This window comes from Branchiostoma floridae, chromosome 19 (assembly GCF_000003815.2).
Source record: "Branchiostoma floridae strain S238N-H82 chromosome 19, Bfl_VNyyK, whole genome shotgun sequence".
Lineage (NCBI taxonomy): Eukaryota > Metazoa > Chordata > Leptocardii > Amphioxiformes > Branchiostomatidae > Branchiostoma > Branchiostoma floridae.
Genome location: NC_049997.1, coordinates 2,100,570 through 2,116,587, shown reverse-complemented (window position 1 = coordinate 2,116,587; position 16,018 = coordinate 2,100,570). Strand labels below are relative to the sequence as shown.

General features: G+C 38.2%; 1 protein-coding gene across 1 annotated transcript in view; it reads left to right on the top strand.

Moving 5' to 3' along the window:
- The window catches only part of LOC118406390 (C-myc promoter-binding protein-like), a gene marked incomplete at its 3' end in the record, with an annotated part of 41,086 nt that overhangs the window by 6,506 nt on the left and 18,562 nt on the right, over window positions 1–16,018 (top strand). The window contains 8 exon segments of the mRNA XM_035806417.1: window positions 5,500–5,844; window positions 10,729–10,984; window positions 11,460–11,529; window positions 11,928–12,097; window positions 12,506–12,805; window positions 13,231–13,289; window positions 13,729–13,873; window positions 14,385–14,478. Coding sequence (XP_035662310.1) covers window positions 5,546–5,844; window positions 10,729–10,984; window positions 11,460–11,529; window positions 11,928–12,097; window positions 12,506–12,805; window positions 13,231–13,289; window positions 13,729–13,873; window positions 14,385–14,478 — 1,393 coding nt within the window.

The window sequence follows — 16,018 nt, the reverse complement described above, 5'->3', positions numbered from 1 at the left end:
AAAGTTTTTGAAATTGCAGAAGAGAATATATTTATACATCTTGGTTTACAAAGAGAACAGGATACCCCATCCCAAGATTTCTCTGATAAGGAACATTTTTTGGATGCTGTACTGATAACTATATTCATGAACTTGATGGTGAAAATATTTAGAGTAATAATTTTATTTACAACCAAGGAAAATGATTCCCTTATTATCGAAAGGATCATATCATATATACATGTACTTTGATTATAGGACTTTTAGAATTTTCTTCACCTTTGTTTTCTGTTTAATTTTGTACAGTATAAATCCTAGCACTGTGACGTTGGTAAACAGGCTTTTAGCTAGGAATTTTTTTTAGGGTGTACATCTGTAATGTGTTGTACTCTCCGCACTGCGCGGCGGAGCCGCGCGACGAGCGCCGAAGGCGCGAGCATTGTAGGGGGGTCCGGGGGTATCCTCCCCCGGAAAATTTTTAAATTTAAAGCCTCTGAAATGCTATTTCCTGCATTTTGAAGTAGAATATAGCCAAATATTTGTCTTTGCTGCATTACTACTTTTGTCCTGAGAATGGGGGGTATGTGTTCTTGATTAGAGGTGGGTATGGCTTAAAGAATACATGAGGTAATTTTCAAGTAATATAACACTGATTCCTTACAATATAATGTTTCATGAGTTAATACATACAATCAGAGAGAGTAAATTAACCTCACTGCTAAAGGTGATGTTACATATATAACAACAGCAAGCTAAAGAAGTCTACAAGAAAATCTGCAAACCAACAGAGGAGAAAGTGTAGCCAGGACTGCCAGGTACATCTTATATTTCTTTTGTGTATCTACTCTGTTAAGAACATAGCTGAAAATAAATGCACTGAAAAGTTACTTGTAGCCTGTAACATCAGCGTTAACTTTACACAGTACAGAAAAATATGTGTACAAACATTTAATTCATCGAAAATATATAGCAGAAAAGATGTGCTCCAAGGGCAAATTAAGCGAAATTTTCTCAACAAACAACATCCATGTATCAATATTTTGAAAATAAAGACTGCAACAAAAGTAATATCTCAAGTTACCGTGAAAAAATCGCGACCTCCGTTCAACATTTTCTACGAATTCAGTGCCGAAACCGCCCCCCTCCCCAGTATGTCATCGTCACATTAGCTGTTGTTTTTCCCACATTCCACCGACAAACAAGCAAAAAAAACCTCCAAAACAATCCTATACATGTACTTATCACCAATGACTTCAGGCATTCGACGAGTTTTCGTAAACAAATCAAAGTTTTTACGCTTCCCTGCGTGATTTTTCCCGCGAAAACAGCGGGGATATCAGATATTCCACCAATAATGGCGCCCGGGCGCGCTACGTCACGCCGAAATGGCCAATGGGGTGCGACTCTCGCGATTCGCGAGATGTGAGTTGGTGCGAGACTTGAGGTAGAATCACCCAAAATGGCGGCTCGGTGCTCGGCGCTCGGCCCGGAATCGGCGAATTTTGAACTTTGAGCGAACTTTCCGGGGGAAAAGAAGGGCGTACAGAAGCCGTACATCCAAAAAACAGGGCGTACATTTTGTGATATTTTTATTAAAGGGCGTACATTGTACGCCCGTACGCATTGCTAGCTAAAAGCCTGTTGGTAAAATATTAAAGCAGCAAGGCTAGGTACACATACATAGAGATGTGAAAATCTTTTGAATGTGAGTTTTTCAACTTACTTGTTGTATCACATGGTATGTCATGAGTGGGCTGGCTGAGTCAACAAGGTGTCTGAAAAAGATGCCAGGCCCTGGGCAGGGTCTAGGTGTGTGTAGGATTTAGCATGTATTCTCTCAGTCTGAGCTGATTAATGTAGCTAGGATAAAAATAATTAGGTCAATGATACCTGAAATTCAGTAGAGCTTGCAGGAACTTAATTTTGTTGTAGGAAAGAAAGAGGCGGCGTTACAGCAGTCCTGTTTAATCCTGTTTGTTTGGCACCAATTTTAGGAGTAAAATTTCACAGTGACTCAAGCAAAACAAGCATTGTGAAAATTTCTGGTTGTTGGACAATGGCAAACAGCGAAATTGTATGTCTTTCACTCTTTGGCATACAATTACAAATTGTCTTATAAGGCAGCAAGAAGAATTCCTAAACTTAAGTAATAATACAGTATGTTGCAATGTATATTGCACCTGAATAACGAATTATCCAAAATTGTGAAATGTCTATGAGGACATATGGTAACATCTATTATCATAATACCGGTACGTTTACGACGATTTCTCTAGCCATACTGATTTGACAAATTGTCGAGGCATCATTTTCTCCAGTTACATGTTGCTGTTATAGGTTACCCTTGCCACTTCTTCTGTGTAGCTTTTCTGCCACTCTTGTCCTGCTAAAAGCGTAATATTGTAATTGTAACACGCCGCGGAATTACACAGCGAACGGACGAGTGGTTGGGAGGGGGTAAAAAATACCGGTAGGAAGAAACACGGCACAATTAACTGCCGCTATGTACATTTATACATCCTCTGATGTTCCTTCCTTTTCTGTTAGTAAATGCATAAAACATAAACCTGCATGAGCATACAAAATGTCATGAGAAAACGGACGTATACTGTCAAGAATTTTCATTTAACTTCTGTCCGTCACAACTGCTATGACGTAACACTTCACTGCTAGCGTAGATATAAAAATGGCGGGAAAATGACTGCGTACGTTCAATTTTGCCCATTCAGTCGTAGATCCGTGCTATTATGCAACGATTCTTCACACTTTTACATGAGTTGTAGGTCACCAACAGAAATTCAAGATTGTTGTTGAATCATGTTCGTCTTGTGCCGTGAGCATGTGTAATTATGATCTATAAATTTGGCAATGAATGTGACAGTGTGTTCGTCCCACGACGAGCTGCCTACCCCGAAAAAGATACTGAAAACTTTTCGCCTTGTTGTCTTCGAATGCATTGTTATCAATGCTTTGTAAATGATGTATTGGACACCTAGATGTCTGAAGTGTGCACAGCTCAGAAATGACTATTGTTGCATGTGTAGATCTCTTTAAGTTCCAGTATTTTTAATCTACCGGTATAAGTCTTACTACCGGTATTATGCCAATGCATGTTACATCATCCTTTATTTGTTTTCTTATTAAAACTTTGATCAAACATCCCTTGTTTGGTTAATGTTGCAATTTACAATCACATATGATATATACAGATGCGGATACCTTTCTTAATTTCTATAGTACATTGTTACATGCATGTCTCCTGTGTACCATGTTCATGCACTTGGAATATGTCTTTGGGTATAACTTTTGCTCTGGATTTACTTTATGATAACTAATCTGATGTCAAACATCAATCAATTTCTCTACCTTTCTCCAATTCATTATCAGATTAAGTCCAAAGTAATGTTGTATCAAACTGCTAATTTAGTGAGAAATTCAACAGTGTTATAGCAGGAAATTCAGTTAAGTGTTGACATCAACTGAATTTCCCGCTAAAACTTAAACCAAACATGTGAGTCATTGTTTAACTTTGCGTGTCCTGATGATTGACACGCTTACCCTTTGGATGGGTTGTCGTTAGAAATTCAAGTGTATCAACATGTAATTCACCCATATTTGTCAAAAATAATAATAGATAATAGATAAAGCTATACTTTAAGACTCCAGTTGGTAACAAACAATGCTGCTTCAATCGGTCAGTGTAACTGTTAAAATGTTACTGATTATAATAACACCTTTGGTATTGTTAATGACCCCTAGCTCACACTCTGTCATCTGATAGAACAAATATTTGCAAGTGAGCTGGTCTAGACTGCAACTTGCTGAATGCAAGGTAGTCCATGCATATGGCACAAGTAGACTTTTTGTCGGCCAAGCTAAATCTTTTTGATCAGGAAGAGGTCACAATAAAAAAGGTGGGCCAAGAAAAAAAACACAAAGTTAGCTACATCTGACAGTATTCTTTCCCCCAGACCATAGTATGTGTATCACTTCCCCCTGGTCTGTTAATTTTTCAGTGTAGGTTTTTTTTAAATCAAGGATTCAACAAATTAGATTATTATGGCTTTAGACTAGATCAACTTTCTAAGGACCCGTTGTGATAAAAAAATTCAATGCAACTACAACTTACTACAACTACAACCATGAGAGGTAGGATCCCCTAGATTGACTCATGTATGTTCTGTGTCATATTATGATGTTATAGTCTCATACATTAGCACATAGTACATGTTTGTGCCTTCAAGCATGTTTGTAACAGCATTTGTTTTTACACTTAACACTATCAAGAAGGGGAACAATACCAGTAATTACAGTTGCTTTTTTTTAGCCAAATTTTGTTCATAATAATGAGGAAGGTAAGAGTCCATGTGCTCAGTCGTTCCGCCCTCAAAACACTTCCTGCCAGGTGGTGTAGGCTTGTGGTCAGTGTGTTTCCTGTAGATAAAGTAACAGCAGTTAGGTTGCCTTGTTGTTGGCAGAATCAGCATGCTGGAGACATTTTTGTGTGTGGATGTCTTATAGTCTTGACTGAAGGCAATAGTCACACAAATCTATGGTGACCTATTGCAGTATTGGTCAGGATTGGCTGTTTGCTACACCTGTTTCAATGTTCAAAGGTCTGACAGCCAGGTAAGGACTACTTTCCACTATACTAGACAGTGATTTAGGTTACCGTATGTACCAACCAAAATTAGATTTCTGCAACCCTTTATTTCATAATTGGCCTTGTGAAATTCATTTCTCTCAAGCGATCTGTTAAATCTCTGGTTGCTCAGCAGTTGCTCAATGGATACTGAGTGGTTACAGCCTCTAGTGGAATGGGGGTGTAAGATAGAATTATATCCAAGCAAATAGGATTGAAGTCAGGGTGTTACTAATTTTTTCAAGTATTAAATTTTCTTAAGCTGTCTTTAATTTATGCTGTCTTTAATTTAAGCTGTCTTTCCTTTTCATCAAAGAGTTATAAAGGTACACTACTGAAAAAACTTAGTAAATGCTGCCAAAACAGGCATTAAACACTAAAACTGAGCCAGATCCTTCATATTAAATTTGAAAATTATATGTTTTAGGAAAGAAGTTTATAGTTAAGAGTTAAAAGCAAATAAGTTAGTGTACTTTACTTCTTTAGTGTTTTTTTTCTTGCATCTGTGCTGTGAAAACTGGTCTTCCATCTAGTGGTATTTAGTGATAAGTAGGCCTACAAATGTATCAGGTTTCAAGATTTGATTGTTGTTCAGGTGTAATTGTTTTGGTATGTTTTCTAAATGTGATGATTGGATTTAGGTCCAGTGTTCTAGATTCCCAAGCATGTTGATGTGGTCGATTATTTGCCTGGGATCTTTTGTTTATCAAATTTGAAGTAGTATGCAAATGAGTGGTGGAATTTCCTTGTTTCTGTTATGCTTCTGTTATGTATATATGTTACTTGTGTGTACAATTGTGTATTTATATCTGTTATAGTATTGTTGAATTAAGTATTTATCCTGAGTGAATAAAATGTTTTCTTCATGTCCTTTTCAGACCTGTTTTCCTTTTGAGAGAAAGTCAGTGAGGTAATAGAACTAAGATGGAGGAGAGAAACCAGCGAGTGGTGGAGTATTTTGTGGTTGCCGGACTTAAAGAGACGTCCAAGACGCTTGTAGAAGAAATCGACAACTCCCACAGAACTATTGCGCCGCAAGACCCAATCGTTGAACTTGCCGTGATCCACCGCGGACAGGGAGAGACGGCCCCGCAGGGGTTCACGTGTATAGAACATACGCCGTTTGGCTTCCCCGCGGACTTGAACCATGGAAGCCTGCGGACTTCACCCATACACCTGTGTTATAGAAGAGGACGGGATAAACCACCGCTCACAGATATAGGGTAGGTATTATACAGAAGTGAGTTATGGCCAAGTAGGGTTCAAGGGACAGCGTAATCTATGAGGAATACAGAATATCTTATGCAGTACTGTAAATGCAGAAATGTTCGAGGTGGATTAATGTTCGCGGTTTTTGCGGTGACCACTTCACCGCGAATTTAAAACCACCGCCAACATTTTTCTATTATGATATTAGATTGCAGTGTATTGTGTTACCGCGAACTTAAATCCACCGCGAAAAGTCCTTTTTCCGGCTACCGCGAAATTAAATCCCCGCGAACTTAAATACATTTACAGTACTTAAGAGCGAATGTCTGTAAGGGTCAAACAATGGTGGCACCGGTCAAAAAATAGATTTGGCTCATTTTTTGCACAGTGATAGTACTTGGTACACAACCCCTCAAAATAGCTTTCTTTTTTCTCAGAACCCCTCGTTGCCATGGCAACAGGCCAAAGAAGTTTGGGGGCCATTTTGCCGGATTTGGGCATGTCAAAAACTTGAAAATTTGCCAACTTTAGGGCACTATCACTGAACAATGCTTTAACTAAACAACAAAGGCAGAATATGCTGATCAGAGCAATGCCTAAACTTGTATGAAATAGCAGTAAAGTTAATCTCCTGTAAATTCTAAGGCCCTGGGCAGCCTGAATACAATACACTGTTTTCAGGTTGTAAAGAATCTGAAATTTTGCCCAACTTCAAAGCACTGACAGTCCATAAGTATAAAATATTTTCGATTGCAATTTACTACAAATAATAACCTACTATAGGGCTATTAGATGAATGCTAGCAAAGTTTGGGTTCTTGTTTTGTTGCTACGCAATCGTCCATCGAAGTGGGTCAAATTTCATGATTTTGACAATATGTCATTTTGTGCTCTCTTTAAACAATCATATGTCCCATATCAAAGTTGCTCTGCAATTAAAATTCACATGGATTATAAACCAATGTATTGTCTATCAAATGCATGTTTGTAAAGTTCGGGTTCTTGTTTCGTTGCTACGTAATTGTCCTTTAAAGTGGGTCAATTTTCATGATTTTGCTAAAATATCTTATTTTGCATCATCTTCGAACAATCATAACTCACAAGCGGCAAGCCAAAATTGTTCTGTAACTAGAATTTACCTGAAATGTAAACCAAGATATTGTTTCTCAAGGTCATGCTTGTAAAGTTTGGGTTCTTGTTTTGTTGCTAAGAAATTGTCCGTTAAAGTGGGTCAATTTTCATGATTTTGATGATATATCATTTTGTGCTCTCTTTGAACTGTCAAAAGTTGCAAAGTAAATTTGTTCTGAAATTGAAATTAGAAGGAATACAAAGGAATATATTGTCTATCAAATGCATGTTTGGACAGTTCAAGTTCGGGTATTCTAACAGTGAATGTACATGTCCCTGAAAGTAGGTCGTATTCCACTGACTTTCCCACAAATCATGTTCTTGACAACAGTGATACACCGTCTTTGTTTTTATAGAACCGATGTAGCAATGTGCTATCACCATGAAAAAAACAACATTTGTAGGGATTATATTCTACACAAAGTCATATTTATGTTTAATGTCAGATTAATCCATTCTGAACTTTTAAACACTTTGCTAGTTTTAAAGCTAAGCAGTACGTATGACTACAGTCTTAAACATGTTTGCATCCCCACAATATGACGACTTATTTCTACATTGGAACAAATATCATAAATCTCTGTGCATCTTTCTTTTCACAGTAATGTGAAAAACATGTGTGTTTTCAACTTCTGCTAACATACTTATTTTCAGCAAGGACATGAACTTCGGTATTCTTGAATTTTTGCCACAAATATGGACTTCCAAAGGCAATCAATTATTGGTGATCGCAAATCAGATTTAGGAATGTTAGTTCGTAAAGTTCAATTTCCTTGCTATATTGCAAGCTTATATCACTCGTTCTCATTGAAATGTCGAAAATGGCATTTTTTTGGTCGAAAAAATAAATCGGCTTTATTTTCACTGAAAACTACTTGGTTGTATGGGAAAATTGCTCTTTTAACCGTAGCCAAAAAATGGCAACTTATTATTTTCGGTCCCATTGGTAATGCATTACAGGGCCGGTAACGTTTGTTACAACAGTAGACTTTACCCTGTGATCTTCGAATGGACTTACCTTATTGACTACATCATTTAGGTATAAGTGGATGTCCCTAGGGACATTTGAAAAGTGGGCAGCTTTTTTACACCTGGTCAAATAGAAAGCTTAGACAGCATCGAACGATGGTAACGTTTGTTACAGTCATTTCTGTACAACATTTTGTTGAGCAAGGTGGGATACAAATGACAGTCAACAACCCTTTCTTGTTTCTTTAGAAAGCCAGAAAAACTGTATAGCGTCACAAAAACGGCCATTTCTAATCTTATACGTGCATAATATAACCATGGCAACCATCGTACTAGTTGTGGCAACGTTTGTTACAGAATCTGGCGACAGGCATAAACCACCTCACACAGCCTCCAGGATCAGTGACAGGAGCGATCTGACTTGATCGGGCATAGGGCCTGGGTAGCTGGTTTCACCTGCCGAACAATCATTCTGGGAACTTAATTGTTACATTTTTGGCTACTATTTGAATTCTTCGTTTCTTCTCAGGCGACAGCCATTTTTTAGGGTATGAAATCCCACCCGTGGCTATAATAATCGTCTAACCCATAAACCTATTCGAATATTGTTGTGCATCTTTTGTAAAACATTAATGGGGTTGTGGAAAAATGAAGGAACCAGTGATGTTGTCTATATTTTTCTCCATATCAAGGCGTATAGTCAGGCGACAGCATTTCGACATTTAAATGAGAACGAGCCATATGTGTCTCCCAGAAAGGAAGTCGTAGATAAACGTCATTCGTTGCTTCATTTTTATCTATACTGTTGATAGATTCGAACAGAGTTAGGTCAAGATGCTGACCTTCATCATCCTCTGCCGTATTTTGACGTTAGCCTGTCAAGCTAATTTCCCCACAGACAGACTAGCAGACAAACTTCAATCGCCGCCAGGAGTTGGCATTTCAGGCAAACCTCAAGAGTACCTACTAGGTTCGTTCTTGCCCTTGCTTAAAACGAGTATGGTCCATTGAATAGCAGAAACTGAAAAACGCATGTTTTCACATGAATGCTACCGTGAAAAGAAAGATGCACAGAGATTTATGATATTCGTTCCAAATATGTGTATACATTGTATAAGCTATATAAGTCTTCGAGAGTCATATTGTGGGGATGCAAACATGTTTAAGACTGTAGTCATACATCATGCTTAGCAGTAAAACTAGCAGAATGTTTGAAAGTTCAGAGTGGATTAATCTGACATTAAACATAAATATGACTTTGTGTAGTATATAATCCCTACAAATGTTTTGTTTTGGTGATAGCACATTGTTACATCGGTTCTATAAAAACAAAGACTGTGACATGTGTATCACTGTTGTCAAGAACATGATTTGTGGAAAAGTCAGTGGAATACGACCTACTTTCAGGGACATGTACATTCACTGTTAGAATACCCGAACTTGAACTGTCCAAACATGCATTTGATAGACAATATATTCCTTTGTATTCCTTCTTAATTTCAATTTCAGAACAAATTTACTTTGCAACTTATGACAGTTCAAAGAGAGCACAAAATGATATATCATCAAAATCATGAAAATTGACCCACTTTAACGGACAATTGCTTAGCAACAAAACAAGAACCCAAACTCTACAAGCATGGCCTTGAGAAACAATATCTTGGTTTACATTTCAGGTAAATTCTTGTTACAGAACAATTTTGGCTTGTGAGTTATGATTGTTCGAAGATGATGCAAAATAAGGTATTTTATCAAAATCATGAAAATTGACCCACTTTAAAGGACAATTACGTAGCAACGAAACAAGAACCCGAACTTTACAAACATGCATTTGATAGACAATACATTGGTTTATAATCCATGAGAATTTTAATTGCAGAGCAACTTTGATATGGGACTTATGATTGTTTAAAGAGAGCACAAAATGACATAATTTCAAAATCATGAAATTTGACCCACTTCGATGGACGATTGCGTAGCAACAAAACAAGAACCCAAACTTTGCTAGCATTCATGTAATAGCCCTATAGTGGGTTATTATTTGTAGTAAATTGCAATCGAAAATATTTTATACTTATGGACTTTCAGTGCTTTGAAGTTGGGCAAAATTTCAGATTCTTTACAACCTGAAAACAGTGTATTGTATTCAGGCTGCCCAGGGCCTTAGAATTTACAGGAGATTAACTTTACTGCTATTTCGTACAAGTTTAGGCATTGCTCTGATCAGCATATTCTGCCTTTGTTGTTTAGTTAAAGCATTGTTCAGTGATAGTGCCCTAAAGTTGGCAAATTTTCATGTTTTTGACATGCCCAAATCCGGCAAAATGGCCCCCAAACTTCTTTGGCCTGTTGCCATGGCAACGAGGGGTTCTGAGAAAAAAGAAAGCTATTTTGAGGGGTTGTGTACCAAGTACTATCACTGTGCAAAAAAGGAGCCAAATCTATTTTTTGACCGGTGCCACCATTGTTTGACCCTTACAGACATTCGCTCTTAAAAAGATTGGTACATGGCCCAATCTACCAGGGACATGTTTCATAGTATATGGAATACAGTATATAGAAATACAGGTTTATCTACCGGCAGCTGTATCATGTAGACAACCACATTTGAACCACTCAACGGTAAAATAGTTGTATGATTTTTGCAAATGTCTGTGTTCAGGAATGATTCTGTCATTACTGAATGCAATCAGAAAATGTTGTACTTTTGTGTTATTGGTGCCATAAACACTTTGATAGGATAGAGTGTGTATGTTCCATGATCTATCGATGATAATAACTTATCCATCTTCTTTTCAGAGTTCTATATGAAGGCAAAGAACGAGTCATGGCCGGTTGTGAGATCATACATAGCACACCCTACGGCCGGCCTGCCAATGTAAATAACAAGGCTCCCCTAGGGGGACACAGAACTTATATCACCACCAGAAGAGCCTCGGAAAATGCTGCCCACAATTCCTTAGCGGTCACGGATATCTGTGTAATACTTACCAACAAGGGCGAGACCCCGCCCCATGCATTCTGTCAGATAGACAAGAACCTTAACAAGGGCATGGTAAGTTGTGCCAAGTTTATTTTTGAGTTGTAAAGTTCTGTATCTGTATAGTCTGTGGATCTGCCTTTCTGAGTAACGTACAAGCTTCGCAGGCACACTATGCTGCAGCAGCTGGTTATACCATACTGAACCACCTTTCACACCTAATTTTTGGAAGCATTGTTAAAAGCTACAAAATACTAAATATAACTATCAAATGAGGATGCTGCTACATTATTTGATAGCAAGAAGTTCCACTCTATTATACATGTATATGATATATTATAGTTATTGGGAAATGTGACTTTTTTTAACATTAGTTTTAGATTGATATTGCTTCTAAAGGCATGAGTATTTCTTGTTCTTTTCTGATCTGGTATTAAGTACTTGGTACATGTAATTGGTACATCTCCCAGTTTATTAGCCATTTGTAGAGCAAAAGTCCATGTATTTCCTAGATTATCTGACTAGTTGTTTGATAACATTCCTCCAACAGGTTGGCTCTGATGTCTTTCTCTGTTACAAGAAGTCCATGGCCAAGATGAACTACATATCTTACAAAGCAGGTATGGAGCTCCCTATCCTTACTTCACAGCTTACTTTTTTCCCATTCCAATCTGAATGAATAAATGGATGAATGGATGAACAAGTGAACAAATGAAGTGTCACTGTCAGCATTGTATGTTTACTTAAGTCTTAACTACCATGGGAGAGAAAGATAATTGTTTTGGGCTTGTTTGTGTTTTATTCTACACTGTGGTTTCAGTATGTTCTGCTAGAGGGAGACAGTGCAGTTCTGGTAGGTTGTCAGAGGGGCTTAAAGACTGCTTTGTCTGATTGTCCTGTTTTATATTCTGCCCTTGTGTACAGGCTTGATGGGAAAATATCCCATGTAAAGTTATGGGAGTTCAGAGAGGGTAAAGTCTACTTTCTCTGATTTCCTTGATTTTTCTCTTGTGCACAGGCTTGATAGGGAGGTATCCCATGGAAGATTATGAGAGTTTCCCCCTGCCGGAGCAAGTTCCCATCTTCTGCCTTCCCATGGGTGCCACGATAGAGTGTTGGCCAATGGATGCCAAGCACCCACTCCCTGTGTTCTCCACATTTGTGTTAACCAACGTGGATGCTGATAAGGTATGTTTGTGTTGCATGTCATGTCAACATCAATAGATATCTTTTGGTGGTCTATAAATCATAGCTGTAATCAGGGCTGTGTCCTGGATCTGTACATCTGTTCTGGAAGGGAAATTTGCTACCCATCCATCCCAATGATTTGTACTTCATGACATGAATTGAATGAAAGTTTATTCTATGTAAACGTAAAATGACAGATTTAACAATGAAACATGGGCTCCCAAACAATGAGTCAGATGGAAAAAATTCAAAGTTGGAGACAGCCCTGAGTCGTACCGGTATGTAAGGTTTGTAGCCAAGAAGGGCACGGTCCCCTAATACTATAATAGACTTAGAATCTGACTTACACGGTTCTTATGTTATATTGCTTGTAAGCCCCAATATCTATATTGTCTTCTTTTCTGACAGGTTTACGGTGCTGCGGTGTCGTTTTACGAGAGCTATCCTCCAGAGAAACTCACAGAGGAACAGCGCAAGACACTAAACTATCAGACTGAACTAGACAGGCAAACCAAGACCATCCACACCAACAAGTGCATCTCCCTGATGTCTCATTGGCCGTTCTTTGATGCGTTTCGAAAGTTTCTGACCTACCTGTACAGGTTGTCTGTGTCAGGTCCGCACGCTGTGCCCTTAGAGAGACACATCTCGCACTTCATGCATGACGTCCCGTTCCCATCGCCCCAGCGACCAAGAATACTCGTACAGGTGAAAACTCAATCTATACTGCAATGTTTTCCATACCAGGAGTGTCTGAAGTGGCAACCTGCTAAAAGAACTCTAAAGAAAACTTGAGAAAATGCATACTAAAAAGTCAACGTTTGGAAGAAAATGTAGGATACTTTAATTCATTAGATTTTTGTTGTTTTGTGTTCTTGGTTCATGTAGACATTGTTTCCATCACTATAAAGCATGGGGCTATAGTGTTTCCCAGAACTGTAGAGCACCGCAAACACTCATTTTCTCATTAACATTGAATTTAATCCCTACAAAATGCATTTGCAGTACTCCCATCCATTCCCATGCAAAACTGGACTGTTTCAACAAGTGCATAAATGAAACATTCCAAAAACTAAAAAGAAAGTGGGCAGCTAAATGTATGATGACTCCTTGTTTTTTTTTCTTGTTGATAGATGGGTGCTGTTGACTCCCTGTTGCTGATGCAGCCTCACCATTCTCCCCTGCCCCTCAGGTAAGGTCCTAAACTAAACTTGGCCGTAAGAGATTGTTGTGACAGGGGCAGTAACATGTGCACCAGTAATGAGCACCAGTACAGTATAATGGAAATCTTAAAGGTACAGGTTCAAACTACACAATGTCAATCTGTCGGTACTGTACCCAATCAAAATTACACTCAATTATACACTTCTTCTGTAGTTCTACTACATTAAAAAAATCAGATGGAAACATTGTATGGACATTGAAATCACTGCTGTCTCATACTTGAGATCCTATAATGAGAGTAGTTTTTTTGTATGAGATACCAAACGTCCAAGTTAATCATACCTGTTCTGCCATCATTGAAAACTACTTTGTTGAATCATATAGATAAGACCTGTAGCCAAGGCTATTTGCCTAATGTTATGTATAGTGATGCAGCCCTAATGCTAACTGTGCCCTTTGTTGTGTAGTGGTGCCTCCCTGACAGCCCTGCTGACCAACCTGGGCCCAGACAATGCCATGAACCTGCTGTTGTTTGCCCTGTTGGAGAACAAGATCCTCCTGCACTCCCTACGACCTGCCGTTCTCACCAGCGTGGCAGAGGCACTACAACTGGTCAGTTCAGTGTGCCATAGTTATGAAGTAATAGCCTGAGTATTAGCCTGGTTAGTTTACCGGGGCTCCTATACAACCGTATACAATGGTTAGTGAGGGGGTTAACTAACCAGGCTGATACTCAGGCTAATGAAATAGAAACTTACTTCATTCTGTGTTGATATGCACAAATATATGCAAAATCAACAACATGAACAAGCCTCTTTTACATCACAAGGACTGGACTCACCAAATTTTAACTTTAATGATCTAGTCTTTTTAAGGGTGACTGAGGATCTGATTTCTTAGAATATGTTAACAGCAAAACAGGGGTTATTAGTAGTTTGTAAATCCCCCCATCGCAGTTGAATGAAATTTTAGGGGTTTTCCTATAGATTGAAAATTTGAGGGATTTAGATGAAAGATTTAGATTTACCAATATCTTTGACAGTTTTGTTACTTTCAAACATGTTGTCACCACATTGAAAGTATGCATTAGTTTTGCTGACATGTGATTTTGGTTTTCTATCAGATATTGTTCCCCCTCCATTGGCCGTGTCCATACATCCCCCTCTGTCCTCTGGACCTCGCTGATGTCATCAATGCTCCTGTACCCTTCATCGTCGGTAAGGACAAGCTGACTTCTGTAGTCACCTCAATAATAATCTCCTCTCACTGAGCACCCACACTACAGCATGGCACAGTGCTGAAGGATGGGATAGGATTTGGACAACATCATTTGGTAGAAAGTTGGTCAAGAATGTGGATGGGAGGAGTGCTTATATGAGACTGTGTAGCATAGCTGAGTTGGGTGCAAACTCTACAAATAGATAGGAGGGTTCAGACATTAGATAGAAAAAATATTGAAGTTCAAGAGATATTGGAGAATTTTAAATGTTCAAATAAAAGTGAGAGAAAGACTATGATTTTGAATATCAAGTATTTATATTTCAGCCATACATAGTATGGTGAAATATATTGTATTCGTAATGTTTCTTTCTTTCTTCTTTCTTTCTTTCTTTCTCCTGTCAAATTTTCAAAGTGATTCATCTCCGTCGTTCGTAAACCGAATGACCTGAAATTTGGCACAATGGTAGAGTGGGCTAATACCCTCGGGTGATTTTTCCAATTTTTTCATATCTGTCTCTTAAGAGGTTTTATTAAGGTTTTTTGGTCAATTTTAGACCAAAACTGTATATTTTGGCCCCTGTACCCTGGTATTACAACCAAATGAGCTGAAATTCGACACAGATGTGCCTTGATAATGCCCCCATATAAAGTCAATAACACTTTTGGTGTACAGTACAACAAAATGCTTATTTTTGCGATTTTTTGGCCAATTTTTGACCAAAAAAGGACACTTTTGGCTCCTGTACGTTGGTATTACAACCGAATGAGCTGAAATTTGACACAGATGTGCCTTGATAATCCCCCCATATAAATTCAATAACACTTTTGGTGTACAGTACAACAAAATGCTATTTTTTGGTCATTTTTTGACCAAAAAAGGACACTTTTGGCTCCTGTACCTTGGTATTACAACCGAATGAGCTGAAATTTGACACAGATGTGCCTTGATAATCCCCCCATATAAATTCAATAACACTTTTGGTGTACAGTACAACAAAATGCTATTTTTTGTTCATTTTTTGACCAAAAAAGGACACTTTTGACTCCTGTACCTTGGTATTACAACCGAATGAGCTGAAATTTGACAGAGATGTGCCTTGATAATCCCCCCATATAAATTCAATAACACTTTTGGTGTACAGTGCAACAAAATGCTTATTTTTTCGATTTTTTGTTCATTTTTTGACCAAAAAAGGACACTTTTGGCTCCTGTACCCTGGTTTTAAAACCAAATGATCTGAAATTTAGTATAGGAGTGCCATACACATATGCGCAGATGGATGCATCAACACTTTAGGCATACAGTACAACAAAATGCTTTGGTATCCGATTATTTGGCCATTTTATTACCAAAAACGTACACCTTTGGCTCGCTCCTGTACCCTGGTTTTAAAACCAAATGACCTAAATTTGGGTAAAAGGGTGCACTAGATACTTATTCAAATGACGGATGTATAATTTTTGGCATAAACCTCTTCAAAATGATATATTTGGGGATTTTTTGTCATTCTCAATTTACTTGACTTGTTTTGGCCA